We start from the raw sequence: 27,789 nt of genomic DNA, 5'->3' as shown, positions 1-27,789 counted from the left end.
CAACACATGCTATCCTTCACCGAGACTTGTAACTTCAATAGTCTTTCCTTTATGAGCAGCCTCCCATGCACTGCAGCCACACTATAAATCTTTGTTTTGGTTGCGCTAATGAGGTCCATATCAGATTAGCTATTTTCATTTTAGGATGATCACCAATAAGATCAAGATAAATCCTAGTAATATAGTAGTCACCACTCCTAGTAAGCTTGTAATTATCTTGTTCATACCATCCCGGTATTTTGACTTTCAGGCCCTTAATCTTTTTCCAATACCAACTACAATTTGCCGGAGGGTTAATGATTTCATATATTTGCTTCAGCTTTCATGTACACCCCATTCACCCACTTCACCCATAAGGCTTCCTTATACTTAATCAACTGCCATAATAACTTTCCAACTGATGCAATATTCCAGTTTATGATGCCCTTAACATTCAAACCTCTTAACTTCTTAGGATAGCAAATATTTTCCCAAGCAACCAAGGGTAGTTTCTTCTTTTCCTCTGAGCTGCTCCAAAGATATTCTTTGCATATCATGTCTACTTCTTTGAGAATACTTTGAGGTATGATGAACACTGTGCCCCAGAAGTTATGAATATAGAACAAGATTGCATTAATGATTTGTAGCCTGCTAGCATATGAAATGAGCTTGGAATATGTGACTCTGATCCTTTGTGTGTTCTTCTCTGCCAGCATATGACAATCAAGATTGTTCCATTTCTTTGGGGCATGGGGAGTCCTAGGTACTTAATAGGAAGAGTACCTAGTGCTAATCCTTTTCTATCCAGTAGTTGCTCCTTAGTGTTATCATCCACTTTAGCCATAAAAATGCTTGATTTATCTATATTTGCTATCAAACCTGTTACATTACTAAAGTGAGTCAGTGCCTCCATAATCCTATTAACCGAGCTATCATTCCCTTTACAGAGTATCGTCAGATCATCAGCGAATAAGAGATGGGTTAGCTTTAGTGATTTGCACATTGGGTGGAATTTAAAATCAGGTAGCATGCTAACTCTCTTCAGCATCCTTGATAAGTATTTCATAACAAGCACAAACTGAAGAGGAGAGATAGGATCACACTGCATGAGGCCTATCTTCCCTGCAAAATACCCATGAATTTCTCTATTGACTTTAACTGAATATATTATTGTAGACAGAGGCGGATCCAGGATTTAAATTTTATGGGTTCAACTTTTAAAGTTTTTAACACTAAATTCATTATATTTGTAAAGTTATGGGTTCATATCTACTATTTTTATAATTTTAATTAATTTTTACACATAAATTTTTACCTCGCGTCAAAAGTTATGGGTTCAGTTGAACCCGGTGATACTACACTATACCTGCCACCGATTGTAGACACACACACATACCCCATAATTGCAAAGGATGGATTTATCTGTGAATCCAAAGCCCCTCATCGCTTCTTCTTGGAATTCCCAACTCATCATATCATATGCCTTCCTAAGATCAATCTTCATATGGCACCTTGGTGATGTTATTTCTATTGTAGTGTCTTAGTATATCATGACAAATTAATACATTATGCAACATGGACCTCCCTTGTACAAATGCAGATTGGTTTTCTGCTACTAAATGATCAACTGTTGCCTTTAGTCTACTGCATAGCAATTTTGAAATGCACTTGTAAAGTACATTACAACATGATATTGGTCTGTATTGGCTAGAAAATTCTGGATTGTCCACCTTAGGAATGAGTGTTATGACTGTTGAGTTTAGCTACTTAGGAGCTTGCCATTTTGAAAAAAAATCTATTACTGCCTTAGTGATATCCTGCCCCAATATAGGCCATGCAGCCTTGTAGAATCCAATACCAAAGCCATCTGAACCTGGGCTTTTGTTACTATCAATTTTAAACATAGCTTCCTTCATTTCCTCGTCTTAAGAGCCAATAATATATCATCAACATAGACAGCCAATACTACTAAAGATCCAGAGGAGGATTTGGTGAAGAGAGAATAATCATTTAGACTAGAAATGTAGCCTCTTGAGAGCAAAGCCTCAGACAGTTTAGAAAATCACTGTCTGGAGGCCTGCCTAAGGCCATAGAGAGATTTCTTGAGCTTACAGACCAGAGGAGTTGAAGAAGAAGCAGAGGAAATATCAAGGCCAGGTGGAATTTTCATATATACCTCCTCATGGAGATCACCATGGAAGAAGGCATTGTTAACATCTAACTGGTACACAGTCCAATCTCTCTTGATGGCAAGAGTTAAAAGACATTTAATGGTGGTGATCTTGATAACAGGAGAGAAGGTTTCAGTAAAATCTATGCCTTCCCTCTGAGTATCACCTCTAATAACCAATCTTGCCTTGTATCTTTCAACAGACCCATCTGCCCTCTACTTAATTTTATAAACCCATTTGCAAGGAATGGCCTTCTTATGTGGGGGAAGAGGGACAATGTCCCAAGTCTGATTTACCTCAAGAGCAAAAAATTCTTTTAGCATGTCCTCTTGCCAAGCAGGATGAGTTACAGCCTGCTGGTAGAACTGAGGTTCATACATGTGAGTTTCACTAGAAGGGAGATTAGAGTGTGCAGAATTGGAGAAGATGACAGATGAACAAATATAATCCTTAAGGTAAGAAGGTTGAGTGACAGTTCTAGTGGACTTCCTTAAGATGGGAAGAGCAGAAGTAGTTGAGGTGGAAGTAGGAGAAGTAGAATTAAAACTAGGGGAAACTATAGGAGATGAAGGTTCGGAATGACTAGTAGATAGAGTAGTCACAGAAGGATGAGCTGGGATATCCACAAAAGTGGGAGGTAAGACATTGGAATGAGAAGGATTAAAAGAAGAAGAATAAGGAAAAGTATGTTCATGGAATACCACATCTCTAGAATGGAAAACAAAAATTTTAGACAAATTGAGCAATTTGTAACCTTTCTTCCCACATGGGTATCCTAAAAAGATACATGCAATGGCTCTAGATTGGAACTTATCCCTGCCTCCCTTAGGGAAAGTAGCAAAGCAGAGACAACCAAACGATCTTAAATGATCATAGGAGGGTGGATGACCATGAAGCTTTTCAAAAGGAGAAAGTTTGAGAAGAAGTGGTGAAGACATTCTGTTGATAAGATATGTAGCAGTCAATACACATCCCCCCCAAAATTTTAGTGGTAGTTTAGATTGAAACAGTAGGGCTCTTGAAACCTCTAAAAGATGCTTGTGTTTCCTCTCCACAATACCATTTTGTTGTGGAGTATAAGGGATCGAAGTTTGATGTAAAATTCCTTGGGATGTAAAGAAACTGATGGCTTCAGAGCTGCTGCCAAGCTCAAAAGCATTATCTGATCTAAATGTTTGTACTGAGGAATTGAAATGAACCTTTACCATAGAGGTGAAAGCTTTAAGAATGGATAAAGCATTACTCTTGGAAGAAAGAAGATGAGTCCAAGTGACTCTGGTAAAATCATCAATCAAGGTGAGAAAATACCTAAATCCATTATAAGTTTTAGTGTTGTAAGGGCCCCAAATATCAATATGTACCAGTTAAAAAGGTGTGGTAGAATGAATAGTACTATCATGAAAGGGTAATCTTTGTTGTCTAGCCATTGGACAAATCAAACATATAAAAGGTTGTTTGGTGGATACCTTGTTTGACAGAAAAGAAATAGATTGCATCTTATGAAAAGGCATGTGACCTAATCGCTGATGCCAAAGTAGATCCATCTTATTAACAGGTGAAGTTTTATTATAACTAGGTGGAACATTTACAGGTGAAGATGCAAGGACAGATTTATTACATGGAATTGAACCAATATCAAAAATAGACTCATTGCAAGTTGCATCAACAAAAGATGATAGAGAAGAAGTTGTGCTAGGAAACAGATCTCCATCTGGATGAAGATAATAGAGCCTGCCAACAGCCTTACCAATTACCAGTGGCCTCTTCAGAGAAGGGCCCTGTAAAGAACAATGGAACTTGGTAAGAACTGCTATACAATTCAGCTGAGTAATGAGTTGATGAATAAAAATTAAATTGAATTGGAAAGATGGCACTAGAAGGACATTAAGTAAAGTTATATCATGTCTTAGATGTAAGGATCCATTTGATATAACCTTAACTTTCTACCCATTAGATAAGGTAACAAGAAATAGTTTAGTTAAAGGTAGAAGATTGTGAAGCAAATGTTTGTGAGGAGTCATGTGGTTAGTAGCCCCTGAATCCAAGATCCAAGGGTTTGGATTTGACTGTGAAGGTGCACATACATGAAAACCTACAGACTCTACAGCATAGGCATGAACAAACCTGCAAAATGAGCAAATGCAGAATCCTCATCTGGGTGAATAGGTGGAGCAGAACCAGGAGAGACCTGAACTTGCTGAAATAGACTGAGGAGATGCTGATATTGTTCTTTTGTAAACCCCTGAACTGGGGCAGAAATTCCTGGAAGCTGACTAAACCCAGAAGATGGTTGAGGATAGGAGATATCACTTTGGACACAGGAAGCAGACCTTTTATTCTTGGTAAATTTGAAATCAGGAGGAAAGCCATGAAGTCTGTAGCATTTTTCCACTGTGTGTCCAGATTTCTTACAGAATTTACAAGATACCGTGGGCGCATTCTTTTTGGGTTCAAAGTTCACCTTTTGAGTGAAACTTCTATTGTTATTGTACTGAGCAGGGGTGACAGAGAAAGAAGCAGAATCCCCAGAGAAATTGGAAACATTAGAAAAAGACTCCTTTTGACTCTCATCCTGTTGAAGGAGGGAATAAGCCTTGCTTATAGAATAAGGGGGTTCATCATCATAATGGCACTCTTAACTGTGGAGTAAGACTCATTAAACCCATTCAAGAACTGAAACAATTGTTGGTCCTCTATAAACTTTGGAAGTGCTCCACAGGAACACACTGGACCAACATAAGAGGAGTTCAATTCATCCCATAAGCTCCTAAGTTTAGTGAAGTAAGTAGCAATGTCTGATGAGCCCTGAGTAGTTGTACTAATTTCCCTTTGGATTTGAAGATATTTTGAGCCATTTGACTGACCAAATCTCTCATTAATGTCTTTCCAGACTTCTCTTGCAGTCTTAAGGCACATGACACTAGTAGCAATTTCTCTGGACACAGAATTAGTTATCCATGCTTTCACCATGTCATTACACCTTTTTCAGTATGAGTAGTAAGGGGAATCTTGTGTTGGTTGAGGAACCCTACCATCTAAGAGCCCTAACTTATTTTTTGCAGACAAGGAGGTAAGCATAATACTTCTCTATAGAACAAAACCACAGCCATTAAATGGTACAGACACCAGTTGACTACCAGGACTGTCAGAGGGATGCACATACAAAGGATGGGATGGGTCTATTGTGAAGTGAGTAAATCCCTCAGAGGGCGTGCTACTAGGTGAACCTACGTTTTTCATAATACTACTCACACAATGAAGTTTAAGTTCAATATTGTTGAGAGGAAACAATTAACAATTGAAATATCACAAATTCCACACGAGTATACTACATGCAAACTCGGATCTACATGATTTTGAAGTTGAACAGGAGAGATATTACCAGCCTTCTTCTCAAACTTGAAGAAGAACAATCTTCTTTGAACATGAAACCCTAGAGATTCGAATCTCTAAGAATCGTTGAGGGACGAGTCGAAAAACCAAACTCCCTAGCAGTACCAGACTTTTGAAGGAGAAAACGAAAGAAACCCCAAATTTGATGATCAAAATCATCTAATTTCAGTTATCGACGATCAACCAGAGACGTAAACGAGACCGTTCAAAACTTTGGGCGAGGGTAACATCGTACTGAAGCTCATGACTAGAGGAATCATAATTCCTGCTCTGATACCATGTCAATTTGAAGAGCTATGGCGAAGAAGAAATGAAGAAAACCCTAGATAGAGTGATGAGAGAGAAAGGAGAAAAGAATCGGTCTCATGGCTAGACCCGTTGCTTTCTTTCTGTGTCTCTTTTTCTTTACATAAGAGTATGTGTATATGTATAACAAAATGAAAAACAACCAAAATACAATTAGGCCGGGTGTGCTACTGGGCTGGGCTCTTTCCTTTTACAAGAATATGTGAGCCTATGTCCATATTTGGGTTAACAACAACTGGGCTAAATAACTCTAGATGTTGAGCAGTTGACAGAGTAAGACTATTCTCTATAACGATAGGGAAATATTGCACTCTAGATGTAGACTTCCTCCCTAAAAGTTCTCCATAGTAATCTACAAACAAGTTTGCTATATCCCTTCAATATCCTTAAGTTGTGTTGTAGCCTGTTTCAGTTTTCTGTACTTTATAATTGAGTAGAAGTAACACATGTTATCATCTCCCAGCTTAATCCACGTAGCTTTAGTTCTCTGATGTAGATACATTTCTGCCAAATAGGATGACTGTTTAAACTTCTGGTAAGCCTGAGATTCTGCCTGCTGAACCTCCACAGTTAAGGGATCCCTTTGTAACTGCAATTGAATTTGCTTTTTATTAATAATTTTAAACTTATTGATTCAGACATATCATTTGTTGTATTTTTAATAAATTTTTATACATATATTTATGCTCCGCTTCGAAAATTATGGATTAATGATGAACCCGTGCTGGTACTGTACACCCACCCCTGATGGAGAGAGATAAGCTTATTTTTTCGTGTATAAATGAAAGAAGTTTTTGCAAATACATGTCAAATATCTATTATTATTATTATTATTATTTGGTATAGTCTAACTTCTCTATAACAATCATCTTATATGACTAATGATCAAATTTTCTTAGAAACTGATTTTTCATGTTATGTTTGTTTTTATAATAGCACTTTGTTATAACAATTAAAAAATATTTGGAACGAACGAGGTTGTTATAGAAATATTTGACTAATTAAACTTTTTATGCTATAATTAAAAGTGAAAAGCACGCGCTATTAGGTCGAGTGAAATGAATGGGGTCACATAACTTTCCTCCTCGGTCTGAGGGTGACAAAGCTTTTCTCTGATGCGGGCATGTGCATGTCTCCGTTAATTACTCCCCCAATGTGTATTACCCAACAGACACTTCCCAATTATTTGAAAGGCCAAACACAACCACCGAAAATCTCACTTTGTTTAAACCTTAAGTTGACGACCACAAGTGACCCCTGCCCCTTTACAGCTATAAATAACCAGCCATTTCCCTTCCATTTTCCTCACCCCCATTGGGCCATAATCCGTTCCGAAACAAAATAGTGTTCTCTGATTGGCTTTGCTTTAGAACATTCACCATGGGTCTAAAAGGACTTTTGTTTAGTATTGTTTTGATTAATTTGTCATTACTAGGACTTTGTGGGTATCCCAGAAAACCTGTGGATGTACCCTTTTGGAAAAACTATGAGCCCAGTTGGGCTAGTCACCACATCAAGTACCTCAATGGTGGTTCCACTGCTGATCTTGTTCTTGACAGGTCTTCAGGTACTAATATTAATTAGTACTAATATAGCTGCCTGTTTTTTTCTCTCCTTATTTTGTCTAATTTTTTCATTTGATTTGTATGAATGAAGGAGCTGGATTTCAGTCAAAGAAATCATATCTATTTGGGCACTTTAGCATGAAACTGAGGCTTGTTGGTGGAGACTCCGCTGGTGTTGTTACTGCATTTTACGTAAGTTGTATGGGCGGAACTTGCCCTTCAGTCACGAGTTTAGCTGAACACATTAGTTTTGGTCTTTTAAATCTGTATCTGTTTTAAGAAATTGATTGAATATGTAAAATTATTAATTTAAAATTTAATAACTTAATAGGACTAGAATTATGAACCTATAAACTTCAAATCTTAGCTCCACCTATATATAGTCCGTTCATTTTTTGCACCATACTAGAAAATGGACACTGCTTAGATCTGCAATTTTCTCCATTTTTGCAGCAACATATAGTTTTTCATTTCCTTCACAATGAACAAACTAAGTTATGTGTTTTTGGACTGATTTTAATTATATTTTTGGGAATGTTTCAGCTGTCATCGAATAATGCAGAGCACGATGAGATAGATTTTGAATTCTTAGGGAACAGGACTGGGCAACCATACATTTTGCAGACGAATGTGTTTACGGGAGGAAAAGGAGACAGAGAGCAGAGAATCTATCTTTGGTTTGACCCAACCAAGGGTTACCATTCTTATTCCGTTCTTTGGAATACCTTCCAGATTGTGTAAGTACCTTAACATTTACAGTACTTACTAGTAGCTTTCTTTTCCGTAAATTTCTTGCTTTTTTTAAAAAATTTCCTAAAACAGAAAATATTACTAGATTATTGTATTGTCTGTCATCTTTTCTTCTATGGTCCCATGTATTTCTCGGAGCGGGTGCACTTGGTTTTATTCTACGTGATCCCTATTTGCTATGTTTAAAAATAGTATGGTAACAATTGTTGTTTAAGAAAAAAGCAAAATGCACATTTGTCGAGGCATTATTATTGTATTAAAATAAAGCACGAAAACTTGTAAGTTCACGATGGTCTAAAAATAGTCAAGATTATAGTAAGGACCTCTCCCATGTGAGCATCCTCTCGAGTTTATGTTTGTCTTTTTGTGTTAAACAAGAATTTTAAATTTTTGATATACTCAATATATATGTATATATTCCTCAATATTTACGCTTAAATTTATGCGTCTATATTGTTCATTTCAAATTATCTGATCCACATACTTTAATAAAGCAGCTAGCGAATTGGTGTCCTTGCAACAAAATTTTTGTCTTCTATCTTGCACCTAAATCTTGAAAAAATAATGTTTCCTTGTAGAATGTGCATCTTTGTCTTTCAAAAGACTTATTACTATTCACCGCTTTGAGCAAAGTGGTGGAAAGGATGCTCAAAAGCAATGAACTTTTTCTTCTATTTCATACTAAATATATAAAAAAGATATTTAATTTATTCTTATATATTAATTAGTATATATTTTATCCATTTCAGTACTCCTATTATTTTTGAGAGATGCTATAATGAGTAGTTTTTTCAAAACATTATTCTATCCCACCTTTGGGCCTCCACCAAAATGGACATGGCTAAATTGTCTTTAACGTTACAGGATCTTTGTGGATGACGTCCCAATACGAGCATTCAAGAACTCGAAAGACCTAGGTGTGAAATTCCCATTCAATCAACCCATGAAAATATACTCAAGCCTTTGGGATGCAGATGATTGGGCCACAAGAGGTGGATTGGAGAAAACAGACTGGTCAAATGCCCCATTTACTGCCTCCTACACATCATTCCACGTGGACGGCTGTGAAGCTGCCACCCCACAAGAAGTCCAAGTTTGTAACACCAAAGGCATGAGATGGTGGGATCAAAAGGCTTTCCAAGATTTAGATGCTTTGCAATATAGGAGACTTCGTTGGGTTCGCCAAAAATACACTATCTATAACTATTGCACTGATAGGAAGAGATACCCTACTCTTCCACCAGAATGCACTAAGGACAGAGATATTTAAGTAATTTAATTAAGAGGGGGCTTTTTAAGCACTTAATATTATTTATGTTGTGAGTATTTTAAGGATGTTACTATTATAAACATCCATGAGAGAAACCCCTAAAACAAAGAGCTTATAATTAAGCTTTATTTCTCTATTTTTTTGAGTGTATCATTGGTGGAGTCGTGAGGATATATCTCATGTTAGGTCTTCATGTTCCTGCGTGTAATGAGTGATGTACTGTAATTTATTGCACTATTTGTTTTCTCTGAATTGAATTATGAACCAATACATATGAGTGTAGCATAGTAATTGATCTCGCCTTCATTTTGAATTGGACAACTTACATTTTGATAAAAAGAATTTAACGCCTAGAATGTTGATCTGCGGGAAATGATACAGTGTGCACATGTTGATGACACAGATTTTTTCGTACGTGATATTGGTATTTTAAAAAAATTAACAAATGAATAAATTACTGTAATGATACAACTTATGCAATACAATTTACATTTCATACTTCAATTTAATTTGTTCCTTAAAAATTTTATATGTTAAAATTGGTACTAGTTTGTAGCAAATATAATTCTCCCTCAATGTTGCCAAATTTAACATAATTTCGTTTATTATTAATATTATCTTAATTTATTGCTTAATCATTACGAATTAATATGGTTTGACGAAATGCAAGTTTTTAGTCTTGTTTGCCATGCAACTATAACACACGCTTTAATTTTCGGTAGTTAGAAAAGAAGGTTTGAGATTTGGTTTAGAGTTGATTAGGAGTGGCCATAGATTTTACCTATATTTTAGCCAAATTCCAAGTCCCAAATCCTAAAACCAGCTCAATAGCTGGTTTTGGGCTAAAATATCACTATTATATTTTTTAAAAATTGCCTCAAATTTTTATATTTTATAAAAGAGCCTATCATTTATTATTTTGTAACGATGTTGCTTCGTCTTCTCGGTCATCTGATAGTATCATGTAGTTTATTATAAAAATAATAATTTTGTATCAAATTTATTTATGTTCGGGACTATGGTTTGCGATAATATAATTAATGTTATTGATAATAGTATTGTTGGGTATTTTTAATAATTTTTAGAACTTGTGGGTATAAGTCATGTTTCATCTTTTTTCAAACCAAATTTCACCCAAAATAGATGTTCAAACACATTTTAATCTTCAAACAAAACTTCACCCAAATCAAAATTTAAAAAGTTTTTAGATGGGCATATGTGATAATACAATTTCAACATTTTGTCCGCGTCTTTATATTGAGATATATGACGGTCTAAGAATAAAGCAGCAAATAATGAAAAAGAAAGAGGTCTTTTAGGTCGTGCCATCATGAATTGGTCTGCCACTGCCTTGGAATTTTGACTGTTTAATTTAGTGGTTTTGCCTTAAAACAGGAGGCTCTAAGTTCAATGGCTCAAACATATGGAGTCTTACCAACTCCCATTTACTTAACCATTCCACATAATTGTTTCACTCTGTCTCTTTTATACTCCATTTCTTCTTGTTTATTCTTACTGTATGTAATCTCCACTAGCTAGTCACATCAATATACATTCTTATTCGACCTTTACTTTTAGTTTCAATGGAATATTAACAATTTGGATATTGTTTTCTCTTGCTCGTTTTTCTATTGGAGTACTCATTAATTATTAATGATGTCTCTGTTAGCGCAATGCAATTTGAGATTGCAGTCATTGACCGTCTATTGCTTGATGATTTGAACCCCCCCGCCCAAGAGAAAGGGAAATTCCTTTTGGGGTCTAATAGCATGTTTGGCTGTTTTTCTGAAATCAGCTTATTTTGATGGACCAATTTGAAAACCAAACAGGCTATAAATCTACTAAGTACAAGATTTAACACTGTTTCTTCGAAGGTGCAGGCAAAAATAAACCAGTCAATTTACTTTGATTTTAATTGACAGAGTAGTTACGGACATGCGATTAAGAGATTATTAGCATCAGAAAGACTTTTTTAAAAAATATTTTTGAAAAAATTACACTTAGAAACAGTTTTTAAAAACTTGGTCAAACACTAATTGTTGCTCAAAAATACGTATTAAATTAATTAACCAAACACAAACTGATTCTCATCAAAAGTAGTTTTAAAAAAAATACTTTTGAGAAAAATTAAATCTCAAAATAAGCTGATTTTTACGGATTGACCAAACATGCTGAAGTCAAACTCCTCTATAACAGCCTCGTTTGTTTCGAGTTTTTTTTTGGCTGCTATAATGAAGTGTTGTTATATAGGACATATTATAGCATATATGTCTAAACCTAATTTCCCTCCAAAAGCATGAATTTCTTGACGAATATAACCCTCTAGCATATTCAACATATATACTTCAATTTCCACGATATTCTACGCACTTTCAATTACTATAGAAATAATAGACAGGGAAAGGAAAAAGGTAAAAGAAAATTAAGAAGATGCAGTCATGCAGATATGTTGCTCTTCGATTATTAGAGTGCATGTTCACTCCATTCACGCTTTAGTTCGTGCGAGTCTTATGCTAATTAGGATTACTTGCCCTATAAATATGACATAAAGCGTTGTATTTTAAATTTTATTTGAAGTAATTAAGTATAACTTATATTTATACTATATTGTTCTATGACTCAAATTAAAAGATACTGCTTAATAATTAAGAACCGTGAATCAGAGTTTATTGCGTACAGGGCTGTGTATAATTGGAAAATATCGAATTACAGTACCGAAACCAAATATTTTGGTATTCGATATTTTGGTATTTAGTATTAGTATTAGTATTTAGTTTAATTTTTTTAAAATATTAGTATTAGGTAAGGTAATCGTACTTAAAAATAAAATATCGAAATATCGATACCGTACCGAAATATATACTAAGTTACACAATACACATATTATTGATTATGATAGATATTGAAGTTCTAAATTTTACTTTCCCATATTTTTATAGTTTTCTTTAATCTTTACCATCTTTTTTCCCACTATTCCCCCCCCCCTCCCCTTTTTGGGTTGCCTAGTTATGTTTCAATCTTTCTCCTATCTAGATTTAATCTTTTTTTTCTAACTAAATTATAATATTTTATTTTCGTATTTATGAGTACCTTACGGTTTATGACTTTATGCACTAGTTAATATTCGAGATGAACAAATCGAAATTACCAGACCGAATAAATCGAAATCGAAAAGAGAAAAGCCGATCTCATATCGAATTTAATTAGGTATGATATTGACATAGTATTTTAAGAAACCGAATACCGAACTAAAAGGTCTAAATACCATATCGTACCGACCGACGAACACCCTTAATTGCATACACAATTATTATACCCAGATAGTTAAATCAGCTCTTAGCATCTTAATAATTTTCCACAATTTTTAAACGATCTATTTTTCTGATATTCGCGATTGTTTCCGGTGTTGCTAGCAGTGGGAAAAAGGAAAAGAGTAAATAGTGAAGAGAAAGGCGAGAGTAACTATTTGTCTTGTGATCAAGTTTCGTTGATGATTGAATCACTTTAATCTACAGTTGATCAACACATGCGAGGAGCTTGTTTGCATTTCAAAAGTTAGGGTTTAATCCAAACTCTAACTTTAAAAAAACAAAAAAAAAAAAACAATGTGATTCTACCTTATCCTATTACTTTTATAATAGAACCAAAATGGGTTGTGCTTATCATTAGTTGGTCAAAACTTACACCAGCAAGCTGATTGACTTCCTTATCATGTGCTCAAGTGATATTATCAAGTTTTTCAGAAAATGGGATAAGACTTCAATTGGATTAACAACAGAATAACTTAACAGTATAGCTAGGATTATTTGAGAGATTTGGTAGCCTTAAGAAATCATTGCACATTCGTAATAGAAACTATTCGTTTATATATTTATTTGTTTTTGGCATACAATTGGTAATTAGTAGTAGGTGTAAAATGGAACAGAAGAGGGAAGTTAAAACTGTGGGCTGCGCTCTGAAAGAGTTAACTAAGTCAGCCATATGAGCTGCAAACCAATTTGATGAAATAAGCAGGAAAGATTCTTTACGAAAACTACCCACAAAATGCCATGAGAGTTTACAGTGCGATGGCGCCCTCTTACAATCTCATAATTCAACCTTTTCATCAATTAGAAAAAAGAATTGTTTTCTGTTGATGATGATAATCAATCAATCAAATAGTAATGAGTTGTGCGAAAGGACAAGATAAATGTAACTCTTCCGTACATTACATTATGAGCCCGGGTTGATTTATTTTATGTGTTTTAAATCAAAATAGTTTTTAAGCCATTTATTTGGATACAATTAAAAAGTCCAAACAAACAAACAAATGATCACTTAAAATAACAAACAAAAAAGTCTAAAGTTAGAATTCTGACTTAAGCGACTGGAATTTACTTTCACCAACTACTACAGTAAATTTTTTTTGATGTGCTCGATTTACGTCTTATCTAAGCAAAAGAGTCATTATATTCAACTCCTACCAGTACTTATATTCAACACCTATATATCAAGTAGCCATAGGCGTTAAATGATCATTTTGCACCAGTTCTAATTAATGACATCTTCATGTATATCGAAACCGTAAGAAGTTCATTTGTCCTTCGTTCTCTACCATCCAAATGGAATAAATCAGTGAAAGCAAAATACGCATGTTGATTATTTGAATTTTGAAGTAAATATAGCTAGCTAAACTAGATAACTTTTTTCGTTTTAAGAATTGTTTCCTTATCTGTTAAATTCAACTTGCACAGCAGCCAAGAAAAAAAAAAAAGTTTTGAGTGGGTCTGATGTGTTATTCTCAATTTCATACATCTCATACTTAGATCCTTTAATTTATTGCTAATCATTTTGGTGTTAGTATTTATCATTCAACCATAAGTTGCTAATTTTTTGGATACTATTTTCTGCCTAGAAAAGCTTAGGCGCAATTTAGTGCTATCACTATATTTATATCAAGTTTCTATGTGTAATCACAAAGGAGCAGTAAGTATGATGGTATTATACATTTATTGATTAAAATCTTATATACGCCTATATGATGAGCATTTTACTACGAACTTTGAAAAAGTTTAGCATTTTACATCCAATATTAGATAAAGTTTACTTAAATATGTATATCTTCTTGAATAGGACTATCACGTTCAACTTTGACCTTATTACATCCAGTTTCATCTCAAAAAGAAAAACAAATTATTTGTTAAATATAAAAGGTGTTTGACCAAATGAGTTCGTTATGTTTGGGAAGTTAGGGAGAAATGAGACTAATTCAAAAACAATGCAAAATCCGCCCCCTGATTTACCCTCTTCTCTCTGACTTCTCTCTTTTCTCATTTTCTTTCAGCCCAATCCTCTCTTCCTTCCTTGTAAGTAGTATATATACATCACCATTCTTTTCTCATTATAAGGCCATCCTCTCTTCCTTCACCTCACACTCTTAAATCTTTTTCACAAACTTCCATTTTTTTCAAGTTTGATTCATCTCTTACAATTTACTTTTTTTGTCAAGAACTTTGGACGTTTGCTTCATAAGTGGAGTAATTTTCTTCAACTATCGTCAAGTTTTAAATCTTTCTCAGGAAAATCATACATTTTCCTATTCTCCAAGTTTTAAATGCTAGTAGTAGTTCTTTCATTGCATTAGTATCAAATGAACTGTTGCACTTTTGCTGCATAGGTCGTTACCCGTTATTGATCATCTGATCAGTGTGATTAATTTAAGGCCATTTCCATTTCCAAAGACAGGGGAAAACTGAATAACACATCAAATGGAGATAGAAAACATAAGTGATTCTGATAGCATCAGGCGTGTAGGATTCAGCGGTCCATTAGTTAGTGGCAAGAGAAGTTCAAGGTTCAACGACAATGAATCCTACGTAGAGATCACTCTTGATGTTAGGGACGATTCAGTTTTGGTTCAAAACATTAAAGGTGCTGATCAGGAATCAGCATTATTAGCTAGCAGGCTTGAAAAGAGGCCTAATACACTTGGCTCTCAGCTTTCTTTTCATCTAAGGCAAGTCTCAAAGGAACTAAAGAGGATGACTTCTTTAAACAAGTTCCACAAAATGGATAGGAGCAAATCTGGTGCTGCTCGTGCTCTACGAGGACTTCAGTTCATGAACAAGAATGTGCGAACTGAAGGCTGGTCTGAAATTGAAACACGATTCGACAAACTTGCTGTTAATGAAATGCTCCCTAAATCATTGTTTGGTCAATGCATAGGTTTGCTCATTACTATGGCTCTTCTGCTTTGGTTAATTATGTTAGTGATCTTTTCACCTTATCATTTGGATTAATCGCTCTAATATTTACTATATTGCTAATAATACTATAACATTTGAAGTGCGCGGCCACCTCATCTAAAAATTTACTTAAAATTTTTAATGCAACATGTCTATCCTCACGTGGGATTTTGACGGATCAAACACGTGAAAATTGGTTTTGATAATGAACGATGGTGAAACTTAGACACTACATATTTATTTATGTTTTGTCTTCAATAGTAACTACTACATAGTAAGAACATGTAATGCTGAAGAGCATTTTGTCCTTGTAATCAGGTATGAAGGAATCAAGTGAGTTTGCAGAAGAATTATTTGATGCTCTAGCTCGAAAGAGATGCATCACATCTCCATCAGTGACCAAGGCTGAGCTGCGCGAATTCTGGGAACAAATAACAGATACTGGCTTCGATGCCCGGTTGCAAACTTTCTTTGACATGTAAGATCTTATCACTCTCTACATATTAAATTTCACAAATAAGTTTTAACCAAAAAACTAACGGTGTCTTAAACTGGAACCCTAGCCTATTGCATGCCAAATACCACTGCTACTTCGGATATTATTGATTGAAACTTTTATTATCTGACTCTCAGTCAAATCTGCTACATTGCACTGGATATAACTTATGAATTTCAAAATTATTTTTGACAATTTGTGAACAAAACAGGATAAGATCCAACTTGCAGTTCTCATTGGGAAAACTTGTAGTATAAGTTTTGACATTGATTAAGTGATAAAATGTTGTTGTAACTAACACTGGTTTGATAAAAAATAGGGTGGACAAAGATGCAGATGGGAGAATTACTCAAGAAGAGGTGAAAGAGGTAAGTCCCTAAAGAAAAGGAACTGATAATTGTACTAATTCATGCAATTATACAAACCTGAAGAACTCAAAACTCATACTTTGTTCGAATGTTTTATAGATCATCAGTCTTAGTGCTTCTGCAAATAAGCTCTCGAAAATCCAACAGAATGCAGATGAGTATGCAGCTCTCATCATGGAAGAATTAGATCCAGACAATGTTGGATACATTGAGGTTCGTTCTGTCTCTAAAACGATCCTCCAAAACATACTCAAAACAAGAGTTTTAAGCTATATTCATTCACAGTATAAAGTATTTTTCACACAATAGTGCAATATAACTAGATGTAGCAGATAATAATTATGTTTCCAAGTTACCGAATCAGGTTTGATATAAAGAGTTACATAATGTTGTAAGTCAACTAAAAGTGACACTACAAAAAAAATTCACATAACATAACTCTTAAAACAAGGATATAAGCTAATAAGTGCCTGTATCTGATGCAGCTTTACAACTTGGAGACATTGCTTATTCAGGCCCCAAGCCACTCGACAAATCTCTCAACAAACAGCAGAGTTCTGAGTCAGATGCTCAGTCAGAAGCTTAAGCCCACCAAAGAGCCAAATCCCATAAAAAGATGCACAAGAAGGCTGGAATATTTCATTGAGGACAATTGGAAGAGGATTTGGGTGATGGTTTTGTGGCTGTCAATTTGTGCAGGACTCTTTACATGGAAATTTATTCAATATAAACGTCGGGCTGTCTTTGACGTTATGGGCCACTGTGTCTCTGTAGCAAAAGGAGGTGCTGAAACAACAAAATTTAACATGGCTCTAGTTCTTTTGCCAGTTTGCAGAAACACCATAACTTGGCTAAGAAGTAGGACAAAGCTTGGGAAAATAATTCCCTTTGATGATAACATCAATTTCCACAAGGTATAAGGACTTCAACAGAAATAGAAACAGAAAATCTTTACACTCAAATGACTTATTTTTGTGTCTTCTTGTTTAGGTGATTGCATTAGGAATAGCAGTTGGTGTAGGCCTGCATGCAATTTCACACTTAACATGTGATTTTCCTCGGCTATTACATGCCACGGATGAAGAATACGAGCCAATGAAGCCATTTTTCGGAGATGAAAGGCCAAACAACTACTGGTGGTTTGTGAAAGGCACGGAAGGATGGACCGGTGTTGTGATGGTGGTCCTTATGATCATAGCCTATATACTAGCCCAACCATGGTTTCGTAGGAACCGACTTAATCTCCCATCAACAATCAAGAAACTTACTGGATTCAATGCTTTTTGGTATTCCCATCACTTATTTGTTATAGTCTATGTCCTCTTCATTATCCATGGATACTTCCTCTACCTCTCCAAGAAATGGTACAAAAAGACAGTAAGTTCTTGACCAAGTAAATTAATTGATGTGCCCTGCTTTGCCATAAAATTGCGGTGCCATAATTCTTTCCTTTCTGAAAAATTGATCAGACATGGATGTACATTGCGGTGCCTATGATACTATATGCTTGTGAACGTCTGCTTCGTGCATTTAGGTCCGGGTACAAGGCAGTGAGGATTTTGAAGGTATATTCAAAGCCTAAGACTATTTGAAGCATTAAGATTCAAATAGAATCTTTATCTGAAATTTGAATTTTCAGGTAGCTGTATACCCTGGAAATGTAATGGCAGTGCACATGTCTAAGCCTCTGGGCTTTAAGTACACGAGTGGACAATATATCTTTGTGAATTGTTCCGACGTTTCTTCATTTCAATGGTAAGTTGAGGGGGGAGGGAGAGAAACATATATAATTAAAACTTAGTCTCTTGATTAAATAAGCTGTATACAAATTGGAGTATTACCTTTTAACATCATACTTTCTTTTTGTGTTGCAGGCATCCTTTTACCATCTCCTCAGCTCCAGGAGATGATTACCTAAGCATGCACATTCGAACAGTGGGCGATTGGACATCTCAACTCAAAATTCTCTTCTCTAAGGTATTGAATTTATAAAATCAGTAATGACATAGCGAAGACTTCATTTTTAAGAAACTTATACTCTGATCAAAATCTAGGTTTGTGAGCCTCCAACTGGTGACCAAAGTGGCCTTCTAAGAGCAGACATAGCGAAGGCCGACTATAAGCCTAGGTAAGGGGGTAAAGATCTAAAATGTCTAAGTGTTCAATGTTTTCCCCTTAACTCTATGCACGTTTTGATTCAATTCAATGTATAACAGACTGCCAAAGCTCTTGATTGATGGCCCCTATGGAGCACCAGCACAAGATTACAAGAAATACGACGTAGTCCTCTTAGTAGGCCTTGGCATTGGGGCAACCCCATTGATAAGCATAGTAAAAGATGTTCTCAATAACATCAAACAACAAAAGGACTTAGAAGATGGCCTAATAGAGAGTGGCACTAAGAAAAGTCCTTTTGCAACCAAACGAGCCTACTTCTATTGGGTAACTCGCGAGCAAGGCTCGTTCGAGTGGTTTAAGGGTGTGATGGATGAGGTCTCTCAGAACGATCAAGAAGGTCTAATTGAGCTCCACAACTACTGCACCAGCGTTTATGAAGAAGGCGATGCCCGGTCTGCATTAATCACAATGCTTCAATCAATCCAGCAAGCTAAGAGTGGCGTCGACATTGTCTCTGGGACAAGGGTCAAGACTCATTTTGCTAGACCAAATTGGCGCCAAGTTTTCAAACATGTTACCATTAATCATCCTGATCAAAGAATTGGTTAGCTTTCTAACATATCTTTTATCATAATTAATTCTGATTAATATTGTTAGTTTGTTCCATCTTTTAACATTTTGGTTTTTGAATTTATGTGTTGACAGGAGTATTTTACTGTGGTCCACAAGGTCTGGTTGGAGAGTTAAGACATCTGTCTCAAGATTTCTCACATAAGACAGGCACAAAGTTTGAATTTCATAAAGAAAACTTCTAGAGCTCAAGACTTATAAATATTTGTTTATTATGTCAAATATTTCCATAGATATTTATTTTATTATGTAAAATAATATTCTTTTTTCTTTTCTTTCCTGCTGTATCTTTTATTAACTTTTGGGATGCATGCTGAGCTTGATTCCAATTAATACAGAATGATGTTAGAAAGCAAATTGCAGTGTCAGCTAATATAAAACTCTAAGCTGTAAAGCTTATGCTGAGAACTCAAATCTATCTGGAATTGCTTTAATAGCTTCCACTAAAAATTAGACTAACACACACACACACACACACATATATATATATACCTTATCTCTGAGGTTTCGTCTCTTTGATTTGCATCCTAATATGCAAATAAAGCAGGTGTCAACGTAGCTTCCATTATGGATTTCTTAGATATTTAATTTGGACTGATAAATAGTTTCAAAACGTATCTTTATTATGATTGGAAAAAGAAAGAAGGAGAAATAAAGTAAAACCCAACAAGTTGGAAAGGGGGACAACCTACTCAAAACGAAAAGGAAATATTGAGTCCAAAAGCAAAGTTTGAATGAAATAATTTTCTTATAATAAAGAGAGGGAGAAGTAATAACGTATACATTTATCTATAAAGTATTTATGCATGATTAGCTTTTGAAAAAAATAAGGTGATATTCACGGGTAAAGATAGCGATCGATCCAATATTAATTAGATTATTTAAGTATATCCTAATTCTTGCTTAGTCCTTACCTCCTCTAATACTTTCTTCATAATATAAATTTACAGTCCACAGCGAGCACTAATGTAAGATGGGCCTTCACAAGCAAAAAAGAATTTAGAAGTAGACAAAATTTACTTTTCAGCTGAACAATTAGGTCTTTTTGCTTTTAGACCTAATTGCTTAATAATACTTAATTTAGTCTCAAATTAAAGTATACCAATTCTAAGAGTATGGACTTTTAACTACTAATGAAACGTGCAATTAGTCAATGTCTCGAGGATAAACATCCAACTATAAAAAGTTTATAAGTCAAAAATTTTCAAAGGTGTTATAAAATATAACTCAAAGTAACAATATGGAACAAGGAAAAACAAGTTAAGAGATATATAGAGAAAGAGAGAAGAGATTCTTATTTCTTCTTCAATTGTGTGTATTTTCCTGTCTATTACAAGGCCTTTATATAGGCATGAAAAGTGAAGAAAATATGCCATTGAATATGTCATTAAACATAAAAAAATATATCATTGAATATGTCATTAAGCATTTGAGATGAAGATCATGGAGGAAGAGTAGACATCCACCATAATTTGATATTTCTTATAACACTCCCCCTGGATGTCCATAGATAATGTGTCTCGTTAAAACCTTATTAGGAAAAAAAATCCTAGTGAAGAAAAAAGAGTACACATGTTTAGAAATACGCCTTTTGGTTGCCTCATTAAAAACCTTGCAAGGAAAACCCGGTGGGATAAGACCTTGTAAGGAAAAAAGAGTACAATGCGTATTAACTCCTCCTTTGGTGAAATGTGCTTTGTCCTATCTCCTTTTATGAATCCTCTATTTAATTGGGTTATGCATGCTGTATTGTCTTCATACAAAATTGTGGGTAGTTTGTCACACTTCAAACCACATTTGTCTCGAATAAGATGTATTATAGACCTCAACTAAACATATTCTCGACTTGCTTCATGAATAGCAATTATTTCAGCATGATTAGAAGAAGTAGCCACGATTAGGGGTATACATGGACCTGGTTGGTTCGGATTTTATCAAAACCAAACCAAACCAATTATATCGGTTTGGATTGGTTCGATTTTGTCGGATTTTTCGGGTTTTTTTGTACATGAATATTATTTCAGTCTTGCATTATTAAAGTTATAGATAAAATTTTGATAAGTGAATATATGTTTACTAAAATTTATTAAAAAAAAAACTAGCAAACATATGATCTATTAAAGTGATCTTATGGGATAATATTTTTAGTAACACATAATAGTTTATTTTCTTAGTCGTCTACCAATATTTTTGGTTGATGTACGCTTTCAGGGTTAACCAAATTTAATAATTAAACATAAAAATCAATATGATACCTAAATAATGATATGTTCTATGTAATTTTAGACTATCGAAATACCACTTCAAATTCGAAAAACATATAATAAATCTTGACACATGAATATGAAAGAACAAAGAGATGATTGGCTTCAATAACACATAATAAGAAAGTGATAAAATTTATTATTTAAAGTAAATAAAAATGAATGCACTTTATAGTTATATTAAATATTATATCCCATGAGAGGATCTCAAATATTTCTAGACATCTTTTAAATAAAATTCTATATAAAGTCTTAAATTATATATAAAAAATTATATATTTATATGTCGGTTTGGTTCGGGTTTTTTTACTCAATACCAAACCAAATCAAACCAAACCTAGTCGGATTTTTTAATCGTTTTGGTTTGACTTTTCGGTTTGGTGTAATTTTTCGGTTCGGTTTATACACCCCTAGCCACGATTTATTACTTAGTCGATCGCCAAGATATGGCAGTGCCTCCACATGTAAACATATAGCATATTTAAGATCGAGCCTTGTGTGTGTCAGATAAATACCCAACATCGGCATAACCAACAAGATCGGGACTGCAATCATTGCCATAAAATAAGCTCATATCAGAAGTCCCTTTTAGATACCGCAATATGTATTTGATTCCATTCCAATGTCTCCTTGTATGCATAGAGCTATATCTTGCTAAGATATTAACTGAAAAAGTTATGTCAAGCCTTGTAGTGTTAGCAAGATACATTAGTGCACCAATTGCACTAAGATGTGGTACTTTAGGACCAAGAATGTCACGATCCCAAATTCTCTCCGTAGGACGTTGTGATGGTACCTAATCTCTAAGATTAGGTAAGCCTATCAATGCGGAATAAAAATACAAATATGAAACTTTACATAATTACAACTCCCAAAACTTAGTAGAAATAAGTCACAAGCTTCTAAGAATTTAGTTTCTATGTCTCCATACATCATAGTCTAAAACAAATAAGGAAGACAATATAGTAAGATAGAAGGGGACTCCGGAGTCTGCGAACGCTAGCAGATATACCTCAAAGTCTTCTCGTACAACTAGTTTACTGATGCCTGGTCTGATAAGTTGTACCTGAATCTGCACAAAAAGATGTGCAGAAACGTAGTATGAGTACATCACAGCGGTACCCAGTAAGTGCCAAGCCTAACCTCGGTAGAGTAGTGACGAGGTTAGGTCAGGCCCTACTAGATAATAATAATTGCATGGTAAAATATTTAATAATATAATAAAATAAAATAACAATGGAATGAATCAAGTAGCATGTCACCATTTAATTACACAAAATAATGGCAATAATATCTCGTGGAATCAAAACAGAATTCCTTTCAACATTTTAAGAAAATCACAACAAATAATCAAAGGCAATAGCAGCCATAAATCAATATCAACAAGGGCACTCCCGAGGTACCGCCTCGTAGTCCCAAATCATAAATAAATTCACAATATCTCATTTCCTTATCTCATCGCGGGAGCCTTCACAATTTATTTTAGAGAAAATATTTTTTTCGAAATAGCATCCCGCGTTTTAGCCATCCTTATCACTAGGGGTGTTCATGGTTCGGTTTGGATCGGTTTTTCCCTAAAAATAAATCAAACCAAGTAAGTCGGTTTTTAAAATATTAGAACAAAACCAAACCAATTAAGTCGATTTTTTATCGATTCGGTTTTTGTCGGGTCTTCGGTTTTTTCAGTTATTTATTATTTTTTTTAAAATATGAAACATACACTAGCAAACACATATTCTAGCGACTACATTTTCAACGTAACTTTATCAAACCAATTTCTCTTTGAGAAATCTACCATTTACCAAGATATATTGATGGTAATTGAATCAAATAGTGATGAATACTTTAAGTACTCATTTAAAAATTAATTATTTTTAACATGAAAAAAATTCTTTTACATAGCAAAAGAAAATTACCAATCAAACTAGAATGTAAAGGCAAAGAATTAGATTATTATAATAGCAAAGGACTAGACTAAAAATACAAACGACTAATATGTACCATAAACTTTTAGAAACATTATATAAAAATATACATATATATAGGTATAATAATAAATTTAAATAGCTACTTCTATAGTCGGTTTGGTTCGGTTTTTTCGGTTATTTTTTTATTAAAACGAAAACCAAACCAAATTTGATCAGTTTTTAAAATTCAATACCAAAACCAAACCAAACCTAAAATATATTGATTTTTTTGGTCGGTTTGGTTCGGTTTTCGATTTGGTTCGGTTATTTGAGTTTTTATGAACACCCCTACTTATCACACCACATGACTTCTAGTAGTTCCTCCTACTAGCCACGCGTATCAAGCTACTCTTATCTCACCGCATGCGTTTCAATACCCAGACCTTATATCACCGCATGCGTATCAATATCACAATATATCACAATTTGCACCTCAAGTGCTCAAATAATTTAGCTTGCCAAAATATTTCAATAACAATATTTTTCCACAATAAAGAGCTCACGGCTCCATCACAATGAGTACGAAAAATCTTACAAAAATATTCAAGAATAAATAACTCAGCAAAATAATATTTCAAAATCTTTAATACGTTGCTTCAATACCAAATTTAAAAATGTCAAATACTTCATATTAGTAATATTTAATTTAAAGAAAATCAACTTCAAATAATGCACAGAATAAAAGAAATCAAGTTTCAACTAAACAGGTAAAATAATTAGCAGAAAAAGGTCAAGCAAATTTAAAGTATATAAATCAAATCAATGATGGGGAATATAACAAGATTTAATAATTTAATTAATATGCAACAGTGATCTACACAATTTAAAAATATAATCCTTCACATTTAGTCTGTGTACACACTCGTCACCTCGTGTACACGACTTTCATCACATTACAATTAATACCAATCCTAGGAAAAATTTCTCCCACACAAGGTTAGACAAGTTACTTACCTCGACTTACTCTAATTTAACCAAGTAGTATGCCTTTTTCTCGATTTTCCGACTCCGATCGACTCGTATCTAGTCATAATTAATTCGATACAGTCAACAAAAATTATAGGAATCAATTTCATAAGAAAATACTATATTTTTCAATAAAATCCAAAATTAGATAAAAATTACCAGTGGGGCCCACCTCTCAGAATCCGGCGAAACTTATGAAATCTGACAACCCATTCAATTACGAGTCCAACCATACCAGTTTCACTCAAATCCGACTTTGAATCGATACCGAAATCTCAAAAATTTATTTTTATGAGATTTCTAAAATTTTCCCAAATTTTCATCTCAATACACTATTTAAATGGTGAAAACAATGATATATTCATGTATATGGACCAAATCCGAGTTAGAATCACTTACCCTAGTATTTTTCTTTGAAAATCTATCAAAAATCGCCTTTGCTCAAGCTCCAGTTTGTTAAAAATGGCGAATGGGACGAATGCCCTCTTTTATAAATCTGTCTAGGAAGCCTTCGGAACTGGACCTCGATCGTGACTTCCATCATGGCCCTCGAGCCTAGGCCTCGATCGTGGCTTCGATCACAGGCTCGAGCTTGGACCTCGGTAATGGCATCGAGCCTGGTCTTTCGATCATAGCCTCGATCCTGGCATCAAGCTTGGGCCTTTGATCACTGGACTTCGAGATTGCCTTCGATCATGGCCCTCGAGCGTGGGCCTTCGATCACTGGGCTCGATTTCTGGGCAGAAGAACATTTGCAGCAGCTGTTTAAGTCCCATTTTTGATCCGTTAACTATCCGAAACTCACCTGAGACCCTCGAGACCTCAACCAAATATGCCACCGATTAAAACATCATAAGAACATATTTGAAACCTCAAATAACATAAATTGACGCTAAAATCACGAATCATGCTCCGATTCAAGCTTAATGAAACTTAGAATTTCCAACTTCTACATTCGATGTCGAAACCTATCAAATCAAGTCTGATTGACCTCAAATTTTGCACACAAGTCATAAATGACATAACAGAGCTTTGAAAATTTTCAGAACTAGATTCCGACCCTGATATCAAAAATTCAACTCCCCGGTCAAACTTCCAAACTTAAATTCCTATTTTAGCCATTTCAAGCCTAATTTCACTACGGACTTCCAAATAAAATTTCGATCACGCTCCTAAGTTCAAAATCACCAAACAGAACTGTTGGAATTATCAAAATTCTATTCCGGAGTCGTTTGCACATAATTCGACATCCGGTCACTATTTGACTTAAGCTTTTAAAATCTTTAATTTTTTATCAAAATTCCATATCTCGGGTTAGGGACCTCGAAATTTAATTCCGGGCATACGCCCAAGTCCCAAATTATGATACGGACCTACCAAAACTGTCAAAATACTGATCCGAGTCCGTATGCTCAAAATATTGACCAAAGTCAACTCAGTTGAGTTTTAAAGCTCTAATTCACCTTTTAATCCATTTTTTACATAAAAACTTTCCGAAAAATTTTACGGACTGCGCACGCAAGTTCAATAATGATAAATAGTGCCTTTTGAGGTCTTAGAATACAGAATTAATTATTAAATTTAGAGATGACATTTTAGATCATCACAAAGAAGCTCTTCATTCTTTTCTTGAGGTCGGAACGGGTCCTTATTCACATCAAGTGATCGAACAATCATCGGAGTACTTAATGGATGTGCTCCATCCATATAAAACTGTTTTAAGACCTTTTCTATGTAGGTAGATTGATGAACAAAAGTCCCGTTTGCCAAATGTTCAATTTGCAAACCAAGACATAATTTTGTCTTTCCGAGATCTTTCATCTCGAATTCCTTCTTTAAATAATCAATTGCCTTTTGGAGTTCTGTAGGAGTTCCAAGAAGGTTTGTGTCTTCAACATATACATCAAGTACAACAAACTCTGATGTTATTTTTTTATAAAAACACAAGGACAAATGACATCATTTATATAACCTTACTTTAATAAATATTCATTAAGGCGGTTATACCACATTCTTCCTGATTGCTTTAGACCATACAAAGATCTTTGTAATTTGATTGAAAATATTTCCCTGGACTTTGAATTATGTGCGTCAGGCATTTTAAATCCCTCAGAAATTTTCATGTATATCTCATTATCAAGTGAGCCATAAAAGTAGGTTGTAACCACATCCATTAAATGCATGTCAAACTTTTCATGGACAGCAAAACTAATGAGATAACGGAACGATATATCATCCATAACAGGAGAACACGTCTCTTCATAATCGATACCTGGCCTTTGTGAAAATTCTTGTGCAACAAGGCGTGCCTTATATCTTTGTACCTCATTTTCTCATTTATTTTACGTACAAAGACCCATTTATAGCCAACAAGTTTAACACCATTAGGTGTTTGGACTACATACCCAAAAACTTCACATTTTACAAGTGAATCCAACTCAGATTTGATTGCTTCTTGCCATTTTGGCAAATCACGTCTTTCTTGACATTCTCCTACATATTGAGGTTCAAGATCCTCATTATTTGGCATAATACTAGATGCAACATTGTATGCAAAGAAATAATCCACCATTATATTCAATCGATTCAAATTTGTCTCAATATCGATTGGATTTATTGATAGTTCTTTATTTTATTGAGTCTCATGCTCATTGATATCCTCATGAATCTCAAGATTGGTTAAATCATGGGTTTCTTTATGAAACTTTTTCGTAGTGTCATCTTTATTATTTATTTTCCTTTTTCTAGGATTTCGATCCTTAGAACCCAATGGTCAGCCACGTTTTAGGCATGCATTTGACTCATTAGCTATGACATTAGAAGATTGTCCAACAGGGACATCAATACGGATTGGAACATTCTCTGCAGGGATATGTAATTTCGTTATCCTTTTCAAATCCGTAAAAGCATATGGCATTTGATTTACTATTTTCTACAAATGGATAATCTTTTGCACATCCTTTTCACAAATAGAGGAATGTGGATCAAGATGAGACAATGCTATATTTTTCCATAAAATTTCACGTTTGGTTTCACTAATTTCTCTCCCTAATTTTGGGGAAAATGCCTCATCGAATCGACAATCTGCAAATCGAGCAGTGAACAAATCTCCCTTTAATGTTTCAAGGTAGAGAATAATGGAGGGTGATTCAAACCCAACATATATTCCTAACCTTCTTTGGGGACCTGTCTTGGTGATATGGCGGTGCTACAGGCACATATACAGCGCATCCAAAAATTCTTAGATGGGGTATATTAGGTTCATGACCCAAAACTAATTACAACAGAAAATATTTATGATAATTTGTCAGTTTGAGACGAA

The 27,789-nt window shown here is 34.6% G+C and overlaps 3 protein-coding genes across 3 annotated transcripts; 2 read left to right on the top strand and 1 right to left on the bottom strand.

Moving 5' to 3' along the window:
• Nucleotides 1-302: 302 nt before the first annotated feature.
• On the bottom strand, nucleotides 303-5,120 carry LOC107768221 (uncharacterized). The gene is made up of 7 exons (XM_075239319.1): nucleotides 4,791-5,120; nucleotides 4,275-4,722; nucleotides 3,617-4,023; nucleotides 2,447-3,349; nucleotides 2,092-2,365; nucleotides 763-1,101; nucleotides 303-574 (listed from the first exon to the last, which is right to left on the bottom strand). The coding sequence occupies exons 1-7, from the start codon at nucleotides 5,118-5,120 to the stop codon at nucleotides 303-305; spliced, it is 2,973 nt and encodes a 990-aa protein (XP_075095420.1).
• Nucleotides 5,121-7,175: 2,055 nt separating this feature from the next.
• On the top strand, nucleotides 7,176-9,703 carry LOC107768220 (probable xyloglucan endotransglucosylase/hydrolase protein). The gene is given in 4 exon segments (NM_001324972.1): nucleotides 7,176-7,416; nucleotides 7,506-7,606; nucleotides 7,958-8,151; nucleotides 9,029-9,703. Coding segments are annotated over 4 exon segments (888 nt in total). The 5' UTR covers nucleotides 7,176-7,229; the 3' UTR covers nucleotides 9,435-9,703.
• A 5,095-nt stretch (nucleotides 9,704-14,798) lies between these two features.
• LOC107768219 (respiratory burst oxidase homolog protein B-like) lies at nucleotides 14,799-19,545 on the top strand. The gene is made up of 12 exons (XM_016587321.2): nucleotides 14,799-15,638; nucleotides 15,977-16,136; nucleotides 16,474-16,522; nucleotides 16,622-16,735; nucleotides 17,008-17,436; nucleotides 17,513-17,899; nucleotides 17,992-18,087; nucleotides 18,162-18,277; nucleotides 18,397-18,499; nucleotides 18,577-18,650; nucleotides 18,739-19,244; nucleotides 19,346-19,545. The coding sequence occupies exons 1-12, from the start codon at nucleotides 15,182-15,184 to the stop codon at nucleotides 19,453-19,455; spliced, it is 2,601 nt and encodes an 866-aa protein (XP_016442807.1). The 5' UTR covers nucleotides 14,799-15,181; the 3' UTR covers nucleotides 19,456-19,545.
• The last annotated feature ends 8,244 nt before the right edge of the window (nucleotides 19,546-27,789 follow it).

The sequence above is a fragment of the Nicotiana tabacum genome, chromosome 19 (genome assembly GCF_000715075.1).
Source record: "Nicotiana tabacum cultivar K326 chromosome 19, ASM71507v2, whole genome shotgun sequence".
NCBI classification, from domain to species: Eukaryota; Viridiplantae; Streptophyta; class Magnoliopsida; order Solanales; family Solanaceae; genus Nicotiana; species Nicotiana tabacum.
This window is presented reverse-complemented; position numbering and strand designations above follow the sequence as displayed.